General features: G+C 35.4%; 1 protein-coding gene across 1 annotated transcript in view; it reads left to right on the top strand.

Moving 5' to 3' along the window:
• The window catches only part of CNTNAP5 (contactin associated protein family member 5), a 4,019,360-nt gene that overhangs the window by 749,094 nt on the left and 3,245,656 nt on the right, over window positions 1-24,610 (top strand). The window contains exon 3 of the mRNA XM_044060643.1: window positions 19,321-19,514. Within this exon, the coding sequence (XP_043916578.1) occupies window positions 19,321-19,514 (194 nt within the window). The remainder of the gene's footprint in view (window positions 1-19,320; window positions 19,515-24,610) is intronic.

Below are 24,610 nucleotides of genomic sequence, written 5' to 3'. Positions count from 1 at the left end.
GAAGTAGTGAGTGAAGTTCTTATGCAGCCATATCTGCAGATCTCAAGTATTGAAGAAACAATTAATTATTTAGTTGGAAGAATGAATGAAAATGAAAATCACAAAGTTTGTTCTTAGACAAAATAATTTATATGTGGAAAAAATAGAGAATAAATTTGGAAGAAACAATATTAGGATTTATGGTATCCCAGAGAAAGGAGGAAACAATATGATTGAGTTTCTAAACACTTGGTTGCCTAAGACACTAAATTTGCCTGAAACCCTTTCTTTTGGTATAGAGAAGACACACAGATCATTTTCTAACACATACAAGAAAATATAATAAAATCTACCAATGACTATTCATCTGTTATGACAAAAGGAAAGCCTACATACCTCATAAAAAAACTTAAAAACAACATTAAAGCACAACTTTTTTCCTGCTAAAATAAAGATTCATTTTACCGGATGGTGAGAAAATGTTTAATGCTTTAAAAGATGCTATTAAATATACACAGAAAAATAAACTTCTAGAAAAAATATAAGAGATGGATTGGAGTTTACCTTCCCTAAAGAGAAATGTGATCAGGAACAGATAAAATACTTTAAAAATCTGATTTTAATTTCCTAAAGATTTATGTGAAATATTGTGAAAAAACATGTAAGTATTGCATTTAATAAGGGAAAACACTTCTATTTACTCTTTATCTATTATTGCTTTTATTTTGGCATGGTAAGAGAAAGTAAATATATAAAGAGAATGTGGGGTTAAATGGATGCATATAGTAACTTATCAATTATAGTATATTTTATTGTGACTATATCTAATAATTACCTTATGAAACTTATTTAAACATTTATTGATATAAAAAGCTTTTAATAAGATTTAGTAGTCGCCTGAACAATATAAAATAAAATAAGCTGAATAGTTCAGAAGGTTTTGATTATATGAGTTAACTACTTATATAGCTAAATGATATAGTTAAATTGAATTTTCTTTATTTTATTTTTATTTCTATTTAGAAATATGATGTAATTATTTATGTGCTTCTAAATAGAGTATTTGAATATTATAAAAGATGACAGTTGGGTATGAGATCACTATCTCATGTTTTTGGAAACTACATAGGTCGCAGTGTGTGTGTGTGTGTGTGTGTGTGTGTGTGTGTGTGTGTGTGTGTGTAAATAAATAAATAAATAAATAAATATATATATATATATATATATATATATATATAGATATATATATATATATAATGTTCCTTATTTATGCTTTTGGATAGTAAATGCAGTTATTTCTACATAAGTCATAATTGTAAAAGTTGATATAATTTAATAGTGTTGTTCTTTTTATATTAAGTCAATTTCTAGTTACAGATGTTCCTTTTTCTTTTTAAATGTTAGTTTATTTAAAATGTTTTATGCTACATAGGATTACTCACAATAGCTGAAAGTTTTTCTATTTGTGCGATTTTTTAAATATATTTTTTCCTAATTGTGATCTATTACTGACTGTAGGTGGTTTTATGTTGAATGTCTTAGTATGTTTGAAAATGACGGTTTGTGCTGACTGTTTACTCCTGGCAAGTGTTTCAGCATATGTAGATTTGTAAAAAGACTGTATTTTAATGTTTGAGATACATTATTTAGTTGTTTATGATGGTTGATATTTCTTTTATATATTAAGGGCTTAGAGGGGTTAGAAATGAAGGCATAGATATGAGAAATATTCACTCGTGAATGGTGCTAGTGTTTTCACATATGCATTTTTAAGAAAACAGCTAATTTTCCCACCACAAGCATTTAGATGTCTAATTTTAATGTATAACTACATAGCGAACAGTTTTGTGATGAATTTTGTACACTAGATTTGAAGACTGAGATGACCTTTCAACTTAATCCCTGATCTGAAAGTGATGTTTTAGAATGTTAAAATGGATTAAGCTGGGATCATCCTGTTAGATAAAAGAAGTAAAATTAGATTATTATATCTGTAATACTTTTTCTATATAATATTTAAAAACTGTAAACTTTAAACTATATATCATAGTAAATTGAAGGTTACATATTGTATTTAAATACCGTTAAATGATTGTCAGTGGTTCATTTTTTTAATAGTAAAAGGTTGAGTAATACACTTTTTTTCATTATGCTTTAGAAAATGTAGTTATAAATTATTTATTGAAATGTTGTGCAGTTTCTTGATTTGTTTGTTTTTGCTGATGTAGGACTAGACAGGTTTATTGTAGTAGTGTTTTCCTTCATTTGTCAGCCAATTCCCAAAGACAGGCAGATCAGATTAAAATAAGTCATCAGGGAAAGATAAATGATAAATGCATTTCCCCTACTCACAAATCCTCTCAGCCTTTGTTTACTATAACATCTAACAATGGGACCATAATCTCACCAGATATGTATACCAAACTCCTGGGTGTTATAATAGACAACCTCAAATATGATATACATGTAAACCAAACTATTAAAACCGTTAATAAAAAACTTGGCTCCCTGTACAAAAACAAACCTTTTCTTACCTCTCTAGCTAGGACTGCCATTGCTTGTACCCATCTACTTTCAACTCTACTCTACGCCTCACCACTAATCACTAACTTGAACAAAGCTGATCTCAGCAAACTCTCTAGCTGCTGCAATCAAATTGCCAGGTTTGCCACAGGAACTCCCTACAGGACACACCATTGTCAAAACCTACACCTCTTAGGTTGGATAGAACTCCCCAGGCTAATTCAATTTAATCAACTTACTGTAGCATTCAAGGTTATTAACCATCCAGAAAAAAACACCCTCCCTTAAAAACATTATCCATTCCTACAAAAACACTAGGCCTCTTTGTTCCACTACAAAACTTTTGGTTCAATCTGTTAAAGCTAACAACCTATCTGGAGAATCTTTGTTTGCAAATTCAGTAGGCAAAACCTTTAATTAACTCTCATCTGACCTTACTCTGAAGCCCTCCCTTAATCAGTTAAAAAAAAAAATCTAATTCAGTATTTTAAAACTCACTGGTTATGTCCTTGTTCTAATCCTGACTAAAGCCTCATCTACTTCCATATCCCTGCAATTTCTTATGCATAGCAACTAACCTCTTACACTAAACGGTTTGAAAAGAGAAACTGTAATATCTTTGCAGATACTCTGTATATAAGTTGCACCTAAAGGTTTGATAAGAGAAACTGTAACATATTTGTATATATTTATGTATATAAACTGTATTCTTCATAAGCTTGAAATGTGAGACTGTAACTTGTATGTTAATACAATATGTTTGTGCATATACTGTAACTTGCTTGTCTTTATCTGTTTGGAAGTTTGGAGCTTTTCTCCCCAGGCCTCCACTGAAAATGGATATGTATCCAGTCTGACTATCCCAGTCAACAAATGTAAAATAAATAATACATTTGTAGGGATTCTTGTAATCATTATTTGCCATTTGCAACTAGTGAATGTGTGGTGGTGTGCGGTGAAAGAAATACCCTAGAACTTGTAATGATTTATCAATATCCATTACACAGTGATTTAAAGAAGGGCCTATGATATTTTTGAAGACAGCCACTGTAGTTTTAGTGATAAACACAGGAGGTTTAAGAAATGTATGCTTGCATTGAAATGCTTAGTTATGTATCAAGCAACTGTAACTGAAATAGTTTAACACAGAACAATGTAAAAATAGGCATTTACAAATCAAAAAGTACAGAACAATGGAAAAATAGACCTTTAAAAATCAAAAAGTTTAACTTGGGTCTTTGGCAGGCTTCATGATAAATTTCTGAAATAGTCTGATAGGTACTCTGGGAGAGTGCATAGATCTCATTTCAGCAATTCAGCATAAGTAGATTGAAGTTAGTAACTCTAATAATATTAATGATTTTGTCAACCGTGACATAGTCAATACATTTTTAATTAAAATATACAAATAAAACTAACAAAAAGAACAAAAATATTGCTAGATCTAAAATATACAAATACAATTAACAAATGAACAAATAAACATTTGATAGATATTTTCCTTTAAAAGAAATTAAAGATCAAGTTAAAATATAAAGAATAATAAAGATCCTGGGCTGGATGATCTCATTCCAGAGATATATAAATTGTTGCCAGATAATGTAGTTAATGTATTAGCAAAAACTTTTAAAGAAATCATCATCATGGAGATATTCTCTTATATCATCTATATTAAAACAAGATAAGGATCCTTCACATTGTTCTTACCATCCTATTTCACTACTAAATGTTGATTATAAATTATGTCCATTTTAGCTAATAGAATTTATTTAGTATTACTAAAATTAATTTTTAACAATCAAGCCGGGTTAATTTTATACAGACAGCTACAAGATAAATAATTAAACTAAATACCCTAAAATAATATGCAAATATAAATAACAAAGAACTTTCAATCATTATTTTGATTTTCACCAAGCATTTGATTCAATAAATTGGTTTTATCTTTTCAAAGTACTTAAGGAATATAATTCTTCATCTGAATTTATATTATTAATCTCCAAGCTTCACAAGAATTCTTATGTCTTTGTAAAAATAGGTTATTTTCTTTGTAGTTCTTTTAAAATGCAAAAAGGTTTGAAATTGGGCTTCCCATTTTCATCACTATTTGTACTAGTGATAGAGCCTTTTGCTAATTTTATTAAATGAAATATTACAGGTATATCTTTAGCTGATAATTTTGTATTAAAACTGAAACTTTTTAAGGACAATATTCTTTTTACAACAGGGGTATACAGAAACATCATTACAATATATTAGTTCCATGAAACATTTTGATGCAATTTAAAGTTTAACATTTAATCATAATAAAACTAATACATAATTAATAAGTTTAAAAACACATGTAAAAATACATTAATTTTAATTGGGAAATACTCATACCTTGGTATTGCTATAACTTAATTGTAAAGATCTGATATTACGTCATTTCAAACAGGTTATAGATAAAATTACACAATTCATTATAAATTGGAATATATTTTTCTTTACTATGGAAGAATGTCTGATGTTAATTAGGATGGTAATTCTTCCTGAAATTTTATTTCTCATTTGGTCATTACTTCTGTCTGCATTCAAATTTATTTAAGAAGATAAATAGTATTCTTCTGAAATTTCTTTTAATTGGCATGTGAAAAGTTGGAAATATGGAAGCATAGGTTTTCTAGATATTGAATACATATTACGCCAACTATTATTAAAGTTATTGTACTATGGTTTATTACAACATATGAATCAAAATGGAAACCAATACATAAAAAATGTATTTAATAATAAATTTACTTCACATCACACACAGTATTCCCACTAGTTTTGACTGTTTTTAAAAGACTATTGTGTAAATGGAAATAGTATTTTATATTCACTTCCTTATATTAGTTATATTATTTCTTCTTTTAGGAAATTTATTTATACTAATTTTATTAAAGACTTATGTTTTCTATAGTTTCAATTGCATATACTAATGAATGTTTAGAAACATATGATTTTAATAAAATGTTAGAATTGAAAGTATACAATAATACAATTGAGTGGCATCAATTCCTAAATGGGAGCTAACTTCATGCAGCCAAGTGTCTTCTCTCTAGATATAGTCCAGATTTTAACAGTTCGGTAATTTTACAGATCTGTAAGGAATAAGTAAATATGATTTAAATTTGGAATCCTTTCCTAAAGTTTTAGAATGCTTAATTAATGTTAATAAGTCAATAAATATTGCTGTTTATTTATCAGTGATTTATAGCATTCTTAGATCATATTCTTTACATTTAGATAACACCTATTGGAATTACTCTACAGAAATGAATAATGATTTTTTTTTCAGATGAAAATAAGAATATAGTATTATAATTAGCAGATAAAACTACATCTTCATTATAATGAAAATTTTCACTTGGAAATTTTTACATAGAACTGTTATCAATAGCTTTGTAGCGTTATATCAAATTTAACAATATCCACCGACTTTGTTGATTCTGCAACAGGGCTCATATAGCCTATCACTCAGCTATTACACCTCCTAAATGTATGAAAGTTTAAGTACCTCGTTTATGATTAATTCCTATATCTGATTTGCACCCACTGCTTGAACTGTCCTATATAAATTTTGCTAGCTGAAAACTACTCATATGGGATGTTTTCATGTATATACTCTGTATTGCTTGTATAATAGCTTTAATTTGAGAATGATTACTTATGTACTGTTTTTCTCACCAATTGTATAAGCTGCCAATAATATGTACTAAATGTCTTTATTAAATTATGTATTGTATGTGAAATATCTTGTATGTGGAAGCAAAAAATACGGATGACCAAAAATCCTCACTCTGCAGTTCAAGAAAATGTTCAACAAATACAAATACAACCAAAGAATCACGTTGTAGCTTAGAACAGTAACTCAATGGAAATCCTCACCAAATAACCAGCCGATGTTAGCAAAAAAAGGCTTTATTCCACAAAACGAAAAGTACTCCAATCACAAGCGCTTTTGCCCGTTTGTAACGGGCTTTTTCAAGTGTAACTGTTTGCAACCCAAACCATGTTTATATATGCTTAGGTAAACATTAATTGAATTATTGCATTAATTGCTTGAACAATTAAACAATTGTACAATTAGTTGGACTTAGTTTTTTGAAATGGAAAATGAAAGAATGCTATTACAGCAGTCCGTGTTCAAACCTAACATGCGCACTTGACATACTAAATTGTAAAAAATACAAAAATTATTTTAAAACAGTACCAGTGCGCAACACTTCAAATAGTAAGCAATAATGCTCAATAAATTGTAATATATGTAGAGTCAACCATACAAAAAAGTAAAAACCATCAGTAGAAAATACACATTAAATCATATGCTGGTGATAATGTTACTGCCACCACTAACCTGCATATCAGCAGTTTAGGTCAGTGGAGTGCTTTGTGTAACAGATGCTTTTAACCAATATACAAAAAATTGTATTAATACCTGCACCAAAATGACCATAAAGCATTAAAAATAATATTGCTGATGCTTCCCTACTATACACTATCAGTTCAAATCATTTCCGTACTGTAAATATAAACACGTGTATGAAGTGCGTAAAATACTTAAAAGAATAAACAAATAGATATTAAAAATACTAAATGCCAACCTGGCATAATCCCTTATTTTCATGTTTTCTATAAAATTGTACAACAGATAAATCGCAAATTTTGTAATTATGCATGAAATATTGAAACAGGAATGTACATGCATTGTGTCATCCGTAAAATAAAAAATAATTAATTAATTATTGGAACATTCCAAACCATGGAAATATGTTAAAACACGTTTTGCAAATAAATAACAAAATATTACAACTGTTCTTAACGTGCTAAATTGAAATATAAATTTATCTATGTAAAAATAAATAATAAATTAATTACATCAATTATTTTAATCTTACTTTTCTTATAGGTTTTATGTAAAAACTTCCAATATAATCAATATAATAAATAAATAAATGAACAATTAATCAATAAGAATAAAGATCCCATCAAAATATGCCATGATAGCAAAATGTTAAAAATGTTGGCAATAAACTGTGATTCATAATTTATTACTTTTATCCTTCAAGATACAGGCTAAACTGATTCCATCGTTCAAGCCTGGGTTCCTAGTGGCATCCAGCTTTAGCTGCCACATTAATTCCTTCATGTTTAAAGCATTCTGCCAATCACCTCCTCTCATGTCACAAAGCACCCTGTCCAGGACAAAAAAGCAAATGGACATATTGACACAATTTTGAGAGTGCTTAACAAAAGCATTCGTCTCCTTCTTTGTTTTAATGTCATTCATGTGCTCATATATCCTACGCTTTAACTCCCTTTCTGTTTTGCCCACATAAAATGATAAGCAACTTTGGCAAATTCTTAGGTAAACTACCCTGGGTGAGTTGCAAGAAAAGTGCTCATTAGATGTGATAGTGATATTCCGGGAGGGAATGGTAACATTACTAGTGTTTGAAATAAATGCACATTGGTGGCACCTACCACATGAATAAGTACCCTTCTTCTTGGTAATAACATGAGCTGAAGAATTGCCATTGGAACCAGTTTTTTCTTCAAAAATGCCCTTCAAATTAATGCCCCTTTTTCTAACAAAAGAAATTTTGTTGGGAAAAATATTTACAAATTCATCCTGTAAAAAAACAATAGGCCAAAGATTTCTTACTGTATTTTCAATAAAGACCGTGTCCTGTAAATATGTATATGTAAAATTCCTGCTTGGATTATGTTCAAAAACCCGCTGTGTCTTTGGAATAACTGCTTTAACACCTAGAAGTGGAGGAAAATGTTCATCTCTTTTTTCCAAAATTTCATTTAAAATGTCCTGAAAAAATTCATCAGAGTATCCTCTATCCAGAAATGAGCCCCTCAAAAATCCCACTTCTTCTAAAAACAATTCATGTGTGCTACACATTCTGGAGGCTCGCACCAGTTGCCCCTTAATAATACCCTTTTTAACATGCAAGGGATGCCCACTGTTAAAATGTAAAAAAGAATTGCAATGTGTCTTTTTTCTAAAAATTTGCGAAACAAAACCAATGTTATTTGTTTTTTTAGTGAGCTTAATATCTAAGTAGTGCAGAGACCGGTCATTTATTTCATAAGTGAAACGTAAAAAGTTAGTAGTTTTGGATAGATAGTTCATGAAATCATAGAACTCTGGCTCAGAGCCTGACCATAAAATGCAAATATCGTCTAAAAATCTCCTATAGAAGCTAATATATTTGCTCCATTGGGTAGAATGAATAAATTCTGTTTCCCATTTGTTCAGAACTATATTTGCATAAGCTGTAGCGCATGGGGCGCCCATGGCTACCCCACTCTTTTGCTTAAAGAACTCCCCATTAAAAAATATGAAGTTGTTGTTCAAAATTATTCTCATAAACTCTAGTATATTGTAAATCATACAGTTACTAAGCCCAGATTCCATGCTTATTGCTTCACCAAACCAATCCAAACCCTGTTCATGGGGAATACTGGGAAACAATTCCACAATGTCTATTGTAACCATATACAAACTAGAATTTTCCATACATTGATCTAAGCTATTTAAAAACTCCCAGGAGTCCTTGCAGATGTATTTTAGACCTGCTACATAATTTTTTAACTGGAAATCAACAAATTTGCTAAGTGGTTCTGTTATTCCCCCTGCTCCAAAAACTATTGGGCAGAATTTCAAAGGGGTTAAACCCTTGTGGACTTTGGGAATGCCAAATAAAATGGGGGGTTTGGGTTTAGAAACAAACAAAAAAATTGTATGTTTTTTCATCAATAAACCCTTGCATCAATAAGTCATATATATAGTACTTGATTTTCTCAAGTGCAATATTTAGTTTGTTTAATGAAATAGGTTCATATGTTTTTATGTCCTGCAAAATGTTGTATATGTAATTGTCATACTCCAGCTGTTTCATTAAAACAATGCCACCCCCTTTATCGGGCTTCATGACCCTGATGCCTTCATCCTTTAACTTGTCCACAAGTACTTGTAGTCTGTACGGAAAATTAAGGGGATGTTTAGTACACTTACTTGTAAAATATTCCCTTAAACTTTTCTCAATTAGTTCCTCAAACAGTTGTAACTTGGGATGAGTAGGAGGGTTGAAAGTACTGCTTCTAGATAGCAAGCGTTCACACTGGGCTTGATTTTTGAAAAAAACTGTTAAATTCAAGTTTCTTATAAACAACTTTAATTCAATCAACAATTTGGGTAGATAACTTGCCCTATGTGGAACAAATTGTAGTCCCTTAGTAAAAAGTTCAAAAAATGTTTCTGTTATCTGCATGTCAGTGTAGTTGTAAATGTTGAAATTGTTTAAACTAATAATGTTGCAAATTCCTTCATCGCATGTCACTAGGGAACACCTAATTTCATTGCGCTCTGGGCAGTTCTCATAAGTTATCATCTTTTCCCCCAGGCATTCTGTTGAAATTGGTTTGATTTTACCCGTGGTCTTCCCTGGGGTGCCTGAAAACCCTGCTGACTATTGTTGTTTCCTTTCTGCGCTAGCCTTTCACTCCTCCTAGGCATATCAGAATATTCATACCCCTCGTTTAACCTCTGGTCTAATCTGTTACCCGCCTCTTCAAGATTTGTATTTTTCTTAAATCCTGGTGCTGGGTAGGCTCTGCCTTCACTATATTCAGCCAGATCTCTTTCTAGCTTCTTGGCTTTTCTGTCCAAAACTTTAAAACAGGGCTCGTCTACTTCTCTAAATGTATCATTATATTTTTTCTTAAAACCTATAAATTTTTCATCCTTAATAATATTTTCATGCAAAGTATTTAATTCATTCAATATAACATTTCCTTTGCTAGCATAGTCATCTGTCATAAGTTTTAACATTTCAATACAAGTTCTGTTAAATAGTTCAGTCAGTTTTGAATGCAAAGCCGAACCCATGCAGGCGTTGTTAGGGTACCTGTAACAGCGTAACCCTTTAGGCACCCGCTCGACTTTAATGCATTCATTTAAGTAGTTGATCTCAAGCTGGGTATTTTTGTATGCGTATAACTTGTTTTTAAAAAGCTCGAACTTGCTTTCCAATTGCTCAAAATGAACATTAAAAGTACCTGTTTTAAACCGTGGCTGTTGCTCAGTCCAGGCCTTGAAATTGAAGTTATTGTCCAAATAAGAAGAACAATTACGTCCAGAGGTACTAGCAAAAGGAGAAACCTGAGGATGATCCACAATAACCGGGTCGCCAAAAGATGCGTGCATTACTGCCTCTTTACGTTGCTCGCCGTTCCTTTCTTTAGTTTTTTCTTTCTCTTTTCCTTGCTGCTGATTGCAAGGTACACCAGAATTTCTGGAACTATTAGCGCTCATCAACGTATTGTTTAGTTGCGTCAAGAGAGCCAAAACTTGGTTGAGCTCCCTTCTCGTCACCGGCGTGTCATCCGGTTCCTCCATGAGCAATAAGGGTGTGTCGATGAAATCAGGAGAGGATTGGTCTTCCGCCATAAAAAAAACAACGAACCAAGAAGCAGCAACTGGAAAACCATGAAGCAAAAAATACGGATGACCAAAAATCCTCACTCTGCAGTTCAAGAAAATGTTCAACAAATACAAATACAACCAAAGAATCATGTTGTAGCTTAGAACAGTAACTCAATGGAAATCCTCGCCAAATAACCAGCCGATGTTAGCAAAAAAAGGCTTTATTCCACAAAACGAAAAGTACTCCAATCACAAGCGCTTTCGCCCGTTTGTAACAGGCTTTTTCAAGTGTAACTGTTTGCAACCCAAACCATGTTTATATATGCTTAGGTAAACATTAATTGAATTATTGCATTAATTGCTTGAACAATTAAACAATTGTACAATTAGTTGGACTTAGTTTTTTGAAATGGAAAATGAAAGAATGCTATTACAGCAGTCCGTGTTCAAACCTAACATGCGCACTTGACATACTGAATTGTAAAAAATACAAAAATTCTTTTAAAACAGTACCAGTGCGCAACACTTCAAATAGTAAGCAATAATGCTCAATAAATTGTAATATATGTACAGTCAACCATACAAAAAAGTAAAAACCATCAGTAGAAAATACACATTAAATCATATGCTGGTGATAATGTTACTGCCACCACTAACCTGCATATCAGCAGTTTAGGTCAGTGGAGTGCTTTGTGTAACAGATGCTTTTAACCAATATACAAAAAATTGTATTAATACCTGCACCAAAATGACCATAAAGCATTAAAAATAATATTGCTGATGCTTCCCTACTATACACTATCAGTTCAAATCATTTCCGTACTGTAAATATAAACATGTGTATGAAGTGCATAAAATACTTAAAAGAATAAACAAATAGATATTAAAAATACTAAATGCCAACCTGGCATAATCCCTTGTTTTCATGTTTTCTATAAAATTGTACAATAGATAAATCGCAAATTTTGTAATTATGCATGAAATATTGAAACAGGAATGTACATGCATTGTGTCATCCGTAAAATAAAAAATAATTAATTAATTATTGGAACATTCCAAACCATGGAAATATGTTAAAACACGTTTTGCAAATAAATAACAAAACATTACAACTGTTATTAACGTGCTAAATTGAAATATAAATTTACCTATGTAAAAATAAATAATAAATTAATTACATCAACTATTTTAATCTTACTTTTCTTATAGGTTTTATGTAAAAACTTCCAATATAATCAATATAATAAATAAATAAATGAACAATTAATCAATAAGAATAAAGATCCCATCAAAATATGCCATGATAGCAAAATGTTAAAAATGTTGGCAATAAACTGTGATTCATAATTTATTACTTTTATCCTTCAAGATACAGGCTAAACTGATTCCATCGTTCAAGCCTGGGTTCCTAGTGGCATGCAGCTTTAGCTGCCACATTAATTCCTTCATGTTTAAAGCATTCTGCCAATCACCTCCTCTCATGTCACAAAGCACCCTGTCCAGGACAAAAAAGCGAATGGACATATTGACACAATTTTGAGAGTGCTTAACAAAAGCATTCGTCTCCTTCTTTGTTTTAATGTCATTCATGTGCTCATATATCCTACGCTTTAACTCCCTTTCTGTTTTGCCCACATAAAATGATAAGCAACTTTGGCAAATTCCTAGGTAAACTACCCTGGATGAGTTGCAAGAAAAGTGCTCATTAGATTTGATAGTGATATTCCGGGAGGGAATGGTAACATTACTAGTGTTTGAAATAAATGCACATTGGTGGCACCTACCACATGAATAAGTACCCTTCTTCTTGGTAATAACATGAGCTGAAGAATTGTGATTGGAACCAGTTTTTTCTTCAAAAATGCCCTTCAAATTAATGCCCCTTATTCTAACAAAAGAAATTTTGTTGGGAAAAATATTTACAAATTCATCCTGTAAAAAAACAGTAGGCCAAAGATTTCTTACTGTATTTTCAATAAAGACTGTGTCCTGTGAATATGTATATGTAAAATTCCTGCTTGGATTATGTTCAAAAACCCGCTGTGTCTTTGGAATAACTGCTTTAACACCTAGAAGTGGAGGAAAATGTTCATCTCTTTTTTCCAAAATTTCATTTAAAATGCCCTGAAAAAATTCATCAGAGTATGGCAAGGCTTGTAAATGTTTTTGGCCATTGGCCTAGTTACCTGCCATTTACCTATAAAATTCCTATGATTTTCTGCAGATAAAACATCCAGTCCTAATTGTTTCCCATGGGAATGGCCTGTACTATCCTATATATTAATTTCTTCAAAATCAGTGACTTCAACTTTCCCTGATTTAGGTGAGAAGGAAAGGTAATTATGCTCTGCACAAAAATATCGGCCTTTTATACAAAAGCAGTGGGGGAAGACTGAGTATTGCATCAGGTAACACCTCCTGAGAGCCTCTTTGTTTTCCATTAGTTAGATGTAATTTGCCCTCCTCCCACATCATCATCAGTATTTGTACTTGCTTGAATTTGTTACTCATTAAAGCACCACACCCCCTATCTTACTTGGTTTATTGCTCAATGCCCAGCTACATAAGGCAACTTTCTCAAAATACTTACCCGTTTTCCCTAAAATGCCTACATAATTCTTTGTGATTATATATGTTTTTCAGATGAGATTATGATCTTGCAATAAGGGAGTAGAGTAAAATATTATGATCCCCCTACAGTACTTCTGTTAATATAATAAATGTCTGTCTAGGCATTCATAAATCTTACCAAAAAATGTAATAAACACTTGACCAGTATGAGATAACTTAATCAGATTTTTCCTGAGCTACATCAAAGTTGCGAAACACTCCTCTCATTTTGTAGTCTTCTGTGATAGAACTAAATTCTATCTTAGACTATCCATCCTCATAGGTTCATAGGTTGGTACTAGGCTATCGGCCCTAGGGCCTATGCAAGCCTAGCCATAACAATTCCCTGGATATTTCTTCCCACAATATTTACTTCTCTGGACCCCTGACTAGCAGGGCGACTGACATGATCCCCCGGTTGAATTTCCTATCTCCCATCCAATCATCAAGGTTCCTTTTGAAGAGGGCCAATGAGGCGCTCTGCTTGACATGTATGGGCAGTCTATTCTGGAGTATGGGGAGTCTCTGGGTCAGGAACCTATCCCTCCAGCATGTTTTGTTCATTGTGATGACAAGGTTTAGATCCCTGGAGCATGTGGCTCTGATGGATTGGGATTTCTTTAAGTGGAGCATGTCCAACAGCTCAGGGTTTGACATGGCCTTGTATGTGAAGTAGAGATCACCCCTGTGTAGACGATATGCCACAGAGAATAGCTGGAGTTTTTTTAGATGGTTAGCATATGGCATCTGCTTTACGCCTGTGATTCATTTAGTGAGGTATTTCTGTGGCCTTTCCAGCTGTTGCAGATGTCTTGTGAGGTACATACCAAACGGGCCATTATACTCTATAATGGGTCTAATGAGGGATGAGTACAGTGGGACAATGACCTTCTTTTTTCTGGATGAAAAGCCCTTAGTGATGAGGTGTGCCTCATAGAAGGATTTCCTAACTGTTCTGGCGATGTGGTTATCGAAAGTGAGACCACTGCCCACCTGTGTCCCTAAGTCTCTCATCACACTTTCAATGTTTTAGTGTCCTGCCACCTATGTGGTAATTCATGGGTACATGTTTTTTTCTAAAGGGATAACTATACATTTCTTGGCATTAAGCTTGAGCCCATGGCTTTGGCACCAGGCATCTATTTCTGTAAGGCACTTTTGTAGAATATCCACATCATTTGGGGGTTCAATAATGGCTCCCAGTTTGCTGTCATCTGCAAACTTTGTTAGCCAGAGTCCCTTAGTGCTGGCCTGTACTTCAGAGAAGTAGATGCCAAACAAGAGTGGTCCCAGGACTGAACCCTGAGGTACTCCACTTGTCACTTGTCTGGAGCTGGATTTGGAGTCGGCTACTTTTATAGTTTGGGTTCTGTCAGTAAGTCAGTTGGCAACCCATCGAGTGACATAGGGGTTTATGCCCAGCTTAGTAAGATTATCTATGATTCCAGAGTGGGGGATGGTGTTGAAGGCCTTGGCGAGGTCCAGATAGGCTATGTGGACCACCTTACCCTCGTCCACAGCTCTGGAGACTGATTTGAAGAAGTCAATCAGCTTCAGGAGACCAGATTGGCCCTTTACAAACCCAAACTGGGTGGGGTCCAGTGTTTGAAGTTTGCCAATGTCTTTGTTTATAAGTTCCATGATAATGTGTTCCATGCCCTTGCAGATGAGGCTTACAGGGTAGTTCCAGGGATCCAAGGTGGATCCTCCCTTGTGGAGCTGGATAACTGTAGCTGTGTGCCACTCAGTGGACACGAAGCCTGAGATGAGGCTATGATTAAACATGACACTTAGGTGAGGTGCCAATTCATTTTGTAGTTCATGAAGTACACAGCTCAGGATGTCATCTGGTTCAATGGATGCTGTATTCTTAGCTTAGGAGAGTGCGGTTTCTACCTGTGTGGCCGAGATTATCAGAATTTGGCAATCTTTTGGTATTGAGATGGGCCTTTTAGGGGGTGAGAGGGAGGTGAAGTTGGCAGTGAATCGCTCTGCCAGGATATTGGCAATATCCTTGGGGTCAGTATATTTAATGCCATTCTGTTGTAGCTCAGAGCAGATCTGAGCATTGCCATTTAGATTCTTGACATAGTTATAGAATGCCTTGTGGTTGTCTTTGGAATCTTTGACAATTTTATTTTCGTAACTAACTTTGGAGGATGTTATGAGGGATCTCAGTTTATTTCTAAGGCTGGTAAGGGAGTTTTTTGCATCCTGAGATTTTCCTCTTTTCTGCAACAGTTTCTTCCTTTTGTTGTAGAGTTTGTTTATGGCAGGGGACCAATAGATAGGCTTCCTTTTTTGGAGAAGAGCATCTTGGTTCTATTTGGGATGGCACAATTCATGCACGAGTGGATGTGCTCGTACAGTGCCTTAGTGTAGGATTCTGCAGTCGAACTTCCAGATCCCGTCTGCGTGGGTGTGTCACTTCTGACTTCAATAGCTTGAAGTTGGCTTTGGAGAAGTTTTTTAAGGAGGTTTCCTTACTGGGGGTGGGGGTGGATGTCAAAGGTGATTTGCTTATGGTCAGACCTGACCAATGAGGGGGTGACCACTGGTGTGGAGCATCTATCTCCCATGTTGGTAATGACCAGGTCTAGGATATTGGAGCCCCTGGTGGGACAATGGATTTGTTGATCCAGGGTGTTGGAATTTATGAATTCCAAGAACTGTTGGGAAAAGGAGTTGGTACCCGAGTAGTTTTCCCAGTTAATGGCAGGGTAGTTGAAATCATCCAGTATTAGGGTGTTTGGTTGTATCTTAATATTTTCCAGTATGTTTAGAAAGGTGTAGTGAGAATCTTGGGGCATGGTGGGGGATCTGTAGCAAGCTACAATTTGGATTGCAGTCTTACCTAGTGTTAGTTGCACCTGGAGAATTTCAGATGCATTGTGTTGGGCAACTAGCCTGGAGGTGTGAATATCCTTGGTGAATATGGACACTCCTCCACCTTTAGTGTTTTGGTCTTGGTTTTGTGGCTGAAAAGTGTGGTAGGAATTGCAGGTATTGCAGGGGTGCTCTCTGGACCATTGAACCAGGTCTCAGTTACTGCACAGATATCGATGTTCTCCATTTTTAGTAGTGCCTCAAGAGAGTGCATTTTGAGGTTTAGACTTCTAGCATTTAGTAGCATTGCCTTCAGATTTTGCATGCTTGTGGTGGTGGTTTTATCCTTTGAACCTTGCCTAAAAAAGGCACTATATGGGTGGCAAGAGCTTTAGCCACTGTTCCTCAACCACAGAACACCCCTTTTAGAAAATCTTGGTCAAATCAAAATTGCATTCCGCAGCAATATTTTCCTAAACCTCTACCATGTTGACATAAAATGATATCCTGCAAAAGTACAGTAATGTGCAACCCAATAACACTGAAAGAAATGCAACATAACAACCTAAAGTACAAAAAAAAAAAACACGACAATCCAGGTCCATGCCAGACATATTAAATAAGTGATTTCACCGCCAATATTACAAAGACTTCATCAGAATAAATTCACAATTATCATGGACCTCCCTAAATATGATATTTAATTATCTATTTATTCACATTTGATTATTAGAAAGTCCAACTGAGTAGGAGCCCATTTTCTGGAGATGCCTAGGGAAAGCTCCAAAGTATTACAAAACATTTTCAAAACAATAACTTTACAATCTTCAAAAATAATACAAAAATAGCTACAGTTTATATAATTATGCCATATTAGACATAATATGAAAACATTAAGAATAGATACAAGTTATATGACACTGTTTAAATATTTAGAGAAATTGCATTCAGTTTATAGACTAATTAAATGTAAGTTAGCATAATACAAACAGGACTAGAAATATGAAGTGAGAGAAAAAGCAGGTTTATTGTGTGTTTAGAGAGAGAGCCAGAATATAGAGATTGATAGAAGTAAGAAAATGAGGAAGAGGAGAGAGAGCAAGAAGGTGTAAGGCGTGACGAGGTACTTGGTCACATTTAGGGTGTATTTTATCTTGGTGTTGAGAAAGAACAGAGACAGATTTTGGTGAGGAAGTCTTTTAGAATGATTTTGAAAGATAAGAGGGACGGTATTGACATTATGGATACAGGTAAGGAGTTCCAGGCCGTAGCAACATGGTATGAGCAAAGACAGTGTCCAGCAGATTTATGGACAAACAGGAGGTTTTGGTCATTGGATCATAATGACTAACTGGAAACATAATAGTGTAGAATGGTGTTTAGTTCTGGACAACCAGATGGATGCCGGATAATTATGCTGGTGGTAAGAATCTGTGCGGGCTAGTCACAGATTGCATTCAAAGGGGCTCAGCACATCTGAACTTCTGTCAAGGGGGGTCTTATTTAGGTCTCTTCCATTACTCCCTTGTCCCTTCTGTGACAGCATGGTACTGACCTGAGGAGTGTGCACTGTGGGATATGTGGCATATCTCCCAACCTCAGAGGCAGCTCAGCCAAGCCCTGCTGCCCCACTCAGCATGCTTCCTCAAGTAACATCCCCAGCCTCCAGCAGGGATCATCTGGAGAAGCCCATGTACCACTATTCCCCCTAGGGTGGGCATGCCAATCTTCCTTGCATCTCCATCAGTCATCTGGGATGCTAATCGAACCTGGGTCGCCTGAGAAATAGTTAAGGCTTTATCACTTTATGCCACTGGAGCAGTCCATTCCTGGAGTTGCTTTTGATGTGAAACAGTATCAAATGCTTTCAACAGTTCCAGGATGAGGGATGATACTATGTTGCCAGCATTTCTGCTGATATTGATTGTATAAGTAAAACTAAGAGGAGTAGTAGTGGTATTATGCTCTGTCCTGAACTTGTACTGAGTGTTGGAAAGTAAATTATTATCAAGAAGATATTTCAAGAATTGGGAGTGGATGCATTTTTTTAGGATTTTGGATAGGGTTGGTAGAACACAAATGGGGCTAGAATTAGAGGAACTAGGGGAGGGTCCACCTTTATGAAGAGGTATGATGTTTGATTTTTTCCAGAATAACGGGACATAGTTCTTATTGATCTCTTTATGTACCTGTGTCCTTGCAGGACTCAGAGTCTGTTCTGACGTACATCCTGTTTCGGATTATCACCCCCCTTCAATAAGTGCTCTCTATTTACTGCACTACTGACATGAATATGGTAGTAATGTGCTGTTCATTTCATAGTGTGGAGCCGTAAGCCTGTGTCAACAGACAGTTGTATGATTTATACATTATGCACATTACTTCTGTGGCTGGCCCCTTCTGTTGTCTGCTATGTAGTATTATGAACATGTATGAATACATGGAAGGATTACATGCACCTCAAAGAATTATGATGACTGATAACCAGAATCTGTCACAACAAGCGTTGCTCTAATTATGCTGCTAAGGTGTTCTTGACTTTTTGCAAATAGCACAGAACTAGAAATTGAGTATAGCAACAGTGAGTGTATACATTACTGAAGCTTAAGGAAAATAAGCAAGAACAGGAAGTTAAAAGATTTCTCAGTCTTGAAGATTCCAAGGTTATTATTTTTTATTAAATTCCATTAGTGGCACAGGACATAAGTTTGTCAGTCACATCCATAATGTTATAGTAGTGCACGTTACTTCATTTTACTGGTACTAATAACTGAGCTGAAAAATATTACTTTTTAATGTCTGCTTCAGGTGGCTGAGATGTGTCTGTAAATTGAAATATTGTAGAACTTAAGCACACATTGTTCTTGATCCATGATGGGCATACTTTTTCTGACTGTCTTATTTATTGTTTACTACAGGAGCAGGGGGCTGGTCCCCTCTGGTTTCTAATAAATATCAGTGGCTGCAGATTGATTTGAGAGAGAGAGCAGAAATCACTGCTGTTGCAACTCAAGGGAAATTTGGAAGCTCTGACTGGGTCACAAGCTATGGCCTGTTGTTCAGTGACACAGGAAGAAACTGGATGCAGTACCACCAGGAAGACAGCTTTTGGGTAAATGTATTTTATTATTTTATGCTGTATTAAATGCAGACTGTGTACTGGCAGGTTAAACGTTTAGATAATTAGTCTGTGGCAAATAAGTATATCTATGTATGCTGTTACCACTCTCTGTGATGTTTTTTTGACAATCCAAGGTGTTTCTCATCAACAGATGTCAGTAAATGGATTGTTACTAATTCAGTCTTTCTGTGTTGCTATATACAGCTTATGTCTTCCTGCCAATAAATGTCACCATGTCCTGTTGTGTTCACATGATACTTAGCATTCAGTAGCTCTAGTAATTATCTAGTAATTAAAAAAAACAAGCTGTGCTTCCAAAAAGTGATCATCTGTTTATTATTATGCTCTCACAATAAGTCTTTTAGTTACAAATATTTAATGTCATTTATTATTATTTTCTTGAGGATCAGCTCTTGTTCTGTTTATTTTTAAAATATTCTGCAGAATATGGACCTGAAAAAATGTATTTCACAACAATGTTGTAACAATGATTAGCATGGGCTAATGTGCATTCTGATTTTGCAGTCTGACTTGGTGGACGCAATGGGTCACATATTAAGCTCTAACTGCAAGGACCCTGTAAGCCATGGAACTGTTGGCCACAGTTGTATTTGTTGTTACTATAGCATAATACTGGACAGTACTATATTTACAATATCTTGCTGTCTCCAGTCCAGCCAGAGATCATTACCTTCTATCTGAGACAACAAAGAAAACAGTTCAGCACAGTGGGTATATAATTTGGTTATAAACTGCTGCTGTCCCCTGTCTAGTTTTTCATGTAGTGCAGTGAACTATGGTGTATATAGTTTTGTGTGTGTGTGTGTGTGTATTCCAGTAGCTTTTCTGTATAATTGCTTTCCATCATATGATTTTTCCAAACAAGAAGTGCATCTTTTCATTGTTTTAGGTGGCTTGTTCAAAAGCTATAAAATGCTGTGGTGTATTCAGTAATGGGTGATATCAATCAGGTATGGCAAGATACAGTTACTCTCATGGAGAGTGTTGACATGACTTTAGAATTAGAAGAGCACCAGAATGTGCTTATTTGACTTTGGTATATACATATACCGGGCAATGTTGAAATGGCTTAGCACTGACCATAAATCTTTGGTGATGGTATAATTTTTCGACTGTCGTCCCGAGACATTTAATTGGGTTATCTGTTTATGATTTGACCATTATGTGACAATTATAATTTTATGTTCTTTTTGCCAAGTGTCATGATGCTACAATTTAGCATTTAAAGTGAGATCATACTGCATCAGTTTTGTAGACCATCTTTAAGAATGTTGCCATTTTCCTGATGCCAAGTTTTATAAAAGATGCAATTATTAGCATATTAACCTATCTGGAGACCATGGTCTGTATGTAGCAAAATTAATTGTGAAGGAAGGCAATGAATGATTTTCTTTAATTGTAAGGGAAGCTTGTTCCAAAAGCTTTGGAAGGTGCTGCTTAATGTATCTCTGCAACCATTTTCCTTTGAGCTTTATTTTGATTATTGGTTAACAGGTCTAGTGCTGGCCGCCTTAGCAGTGCTTTCTAGGCATAGGATTTCAAGCAGAACTACATAAGACCTCCTTTATGAATATTTCATTTTCCAGCCCGATGGTTTTTCTATTAAGGAAGAATTGTAAGTTGATTAGGTTACAGATTAAAGGCTACAAAATGATGATGTGTACTAAAAGATGGGTCAGATCCCTGTGAGCTGAAAGAGCACAGTGATCTCCTTGGTATGACTTGACATGGCATTTAGAATTGCATGGGTACTATAATATATTTTTCTGACTGCTGGATACGCAGACTGGTCAAAGTGTTTTAATTGCCTGCCAGTGGCCCCACATCTTGTGTGATTGTCATTAAGTCATTCTTCTGTCATTGTTCCCACAACTTTAATTATACTGTTATTTGTGATTTGACTCTCTATTTTATATACCTGCAACCAAGTGTCACATTGCTACAGTTACCAGAATTTAAGGTGTGAAGATTAATGCTGTAATCGATTTATTCCCCATCTTGCATATGCAGTTTGCAATCCTTAACGTATCTGGTTATACAGAGCCAATTTCTGCTTTTATATTTCATAGGTAAATACTAGGCTAGCTGCTCTTGAGCACCATCTTAAGCCCAGTCAATTTCCATTTATTTTGCTGAAATTAACATATCTCATTTAGTAGTAGATTGGCCTTATCCATCTCATGTTCTGTAATTGTATATTATCCCTAATGAGAATAACTAGGATCATAACACAGATAATAAGAGAGGACTCATGCATGAGACAAAGCATTTGGGAGCTGCCACTGTCCATTAGCAGTGCAGGGAGCAGTCCTGTGGCAAATTTTCTGTTTCTGATTCATAGATCCAAGGTGCAACTGAATATGGACAGGGGCAAATTTTCTTTTATGTGGGTAGGGAGATTGTTCTAGAGCAGTGGTATCATATGTGAGATATACCTATCTCTCTAAATCATCAGGTTGTTGTTGTAGAAGAGGTTTAGATCACATTTGACTTGATGTGCAGTAATCCATCAGTACAGGGTTGTGAGGAATGCCGTTTATGACTGACACACGTCACCTCTTAGTCCATAGGATACAGAGTATAGTGGCAGGGCTTTCAGTCAGTGCTTGTAGGTCGTGTTGTTTATTACTTTTATCCTTTTATCAAGGTATCCATGTGGGCACTCCAGTTATTGCATGTATTTGGCAAAGATTGCCCAAAATGGGGCATTATACTCAATGATTGTTCTAATGAGGGCTTATGAAAGGGGGACATCGACATCCCTAGATCAGAAGGAAAATCCAGAAATAACTGGCACCAGGTCAGAGCCCAGGTGTAACTCCCACTGTGATAGACATAGAAACTGATTATCATAACTTGCTTAATCTTCCTTAGCCTGTATTATAATACAGGAACTATGCATGGGCTGATATTTAATATTTTAATTTAATTAAATCTATCCACAAGAACAATTACCAACCTGGAAGCCTTCAAATCCTTTGTGAAACAACATCTTAATAACATATGGCTATGCTCATGCTCAACTCCAGGCTAATTTGAACTTCACATTTCCACCCCTGGCTGTACTTTCTCTCTCCTATTATTATGTAATGGCTGCTCAACAGCATATCCCTGTGTCAAACTACAAGGAATAACTAAAGAATAACGTGTATCGCCTTATGGAAGAATGTAAAATATTTATCTTTTATGTTAATGAAGAAAATAATTTATTATATGTTTGTACATTGGATGTTTTAATGTGTTACCCTCTATGTGAATTTAAAATGCTTGGTTTTATGTTTCTCCTTATGAAGTTAACTATCCACTGTATAAAGCAAATATGCAGTATTGTATATGTTCTTAATTGTCTGTAAGCTGGAGCTTTTCTCCCTGGCCTCCACTGAAAACAGGTTCTTTTTGACTGAGATGGACTTTCCTGGTAAACAAATGTCAAAATAAATAAATAAATGATAGCCCTGCATGGAACAGTGACAGCTGCCATAGAATGATCAAGAAAATCAGCATAAAGTGACTATCCTATGACAGGTTTCTGTTGAAATTATGGGAACTGAGATAAATAGAAAAGAAAGAGAAGTTCTGGGGGATATACACCAAGTCAAATGTTGGGGCATCTTCTGAGTATTCCCTCTAATTCAAAACAGTGTGACCTGTTCATATCCTGACAAGAGGAACAAACATACTAAATCTGGTCTTCACCAACATGTCAAACAGGTGCACTACCGCAACTGTTGGACCCTCATTAGTTAAAACTGACCACAGATCAGTCAACCTTGAGCTGGCACTAACACCAGAACTCACAAAGGTCGAAATCAGACTAACAATTTTCAGAAAGGCAAACTATACCCTCTTAGGTGATGGTATAAATGCATTCCAAGCTCCACCTCCAGCTGGAAGTGGTAACTACACCAAAGCTTACACTAAAGTCTTGTACAATCACTTGCATAAGTGTATATACTTGACTGTACCAGAAAGAATTAAAACCATAGCCCCAAGTAAAAACAAGTCACCATGGTTAACATCCAGCCAGGGGCGGCTCGTGCTATTAGGACTGCAGGACTGCATCCCCACACCTGTACGATAAACTTGAAAAATAAAATTAAAAAAAAAAAATTCACGGACTCCATGCATGCGTACATGGTTCCTGAGAACTCCATGCACGCATGCGTGCTCATTCCAGAGCTCCAGACTGCTCTGTTAGGCAGTCCGGATAGGAAAGGCAGGAAACTCTGCCCTTCCAGCCCAGAGGTCTGTGCGGTGATGACCACACAGATCGAAAGGTCACCGGACCTGCATCGACGGCAGGAAAGAGGCTCCAGTCTACTACTCTCGTGGGACTAGCCATCTCTCACGGGAGACCCATGCGCAGGCCAGGGGATTCATGGATCGGCAGCCGTTTTGTGGACTTAGCTGCAGAGGATTCGCATTTTGTGGAGGACAGGTATTGGATTCACATTTTATGGAGGTGTGTGTGTGTGTGTGTGTGTGTGTGTGTGTGTGTGTGTGTGTGTGTGTGTGTGTGTGTGTGTGTGTGTGTGTGTCTGTGTCTGTGTGTGTGTGTCTGTGTGTGTGTGTGTGTGTCTGTGTGTGTGTGTGTGTCTGTGTGTGTGTGTGTCTGTGTGTGTGTGAAATGCCCCAGGTGCTACATGGTGGTGGGTAAAGAATAAGGCTTGAACCCTGTACCTTGAGCCCAGGTGGCAGGAGCCTGAATTCCCACTATTTGTAAAAACATTGCAGATTTTTCCCTCAAACTTGTTCTATTCCTCATAAAATCTGTGGTTTCTGTATTTGTGTCCTTGCAAAGCTGGTAGTCATTGGTGCAGTGGTAGCATTGTTGCCTGACAGCTACAGGTTCTCTGGTTTGATTCTTGGCTGGGGTGCCTTACCTTTTCTGTGGAGTCTGTATGCCCTCCCTGTGTTTATTTCCTCTAGTGTCCTCCCATCTTACAAAGACATGTCTTATCTGGAGTGTTTCTCCCTGGGCCTCTGCTAAAAATTAGCTTTTGTTCCAAGTCAGACTTTCCTGGTTAATAAATGTTAACAGTGACACGCATTCGAATATCAGACTT

The sequence above is a fragment of the Protopterus annectens genome, chromosome 2.part0 (genome assembly GCF_019279795.1).
Source record: "Protopterus annectens isolate FY-2018-M chromosome 2.part0, PAN1.0, whole genome shotgun sequence".
NCBI classification, from domain to species: Eukaryota; Metazoa; Chordata; order Ceratodontiformes; family Protopteridae; genus Protopterus; species Protopterus annectens.
The sequence above is the reverse complement of the archived record's forward strand: the minus strand, read 5'-3'. Positions and strand labels throughout refer to the sequence as shown.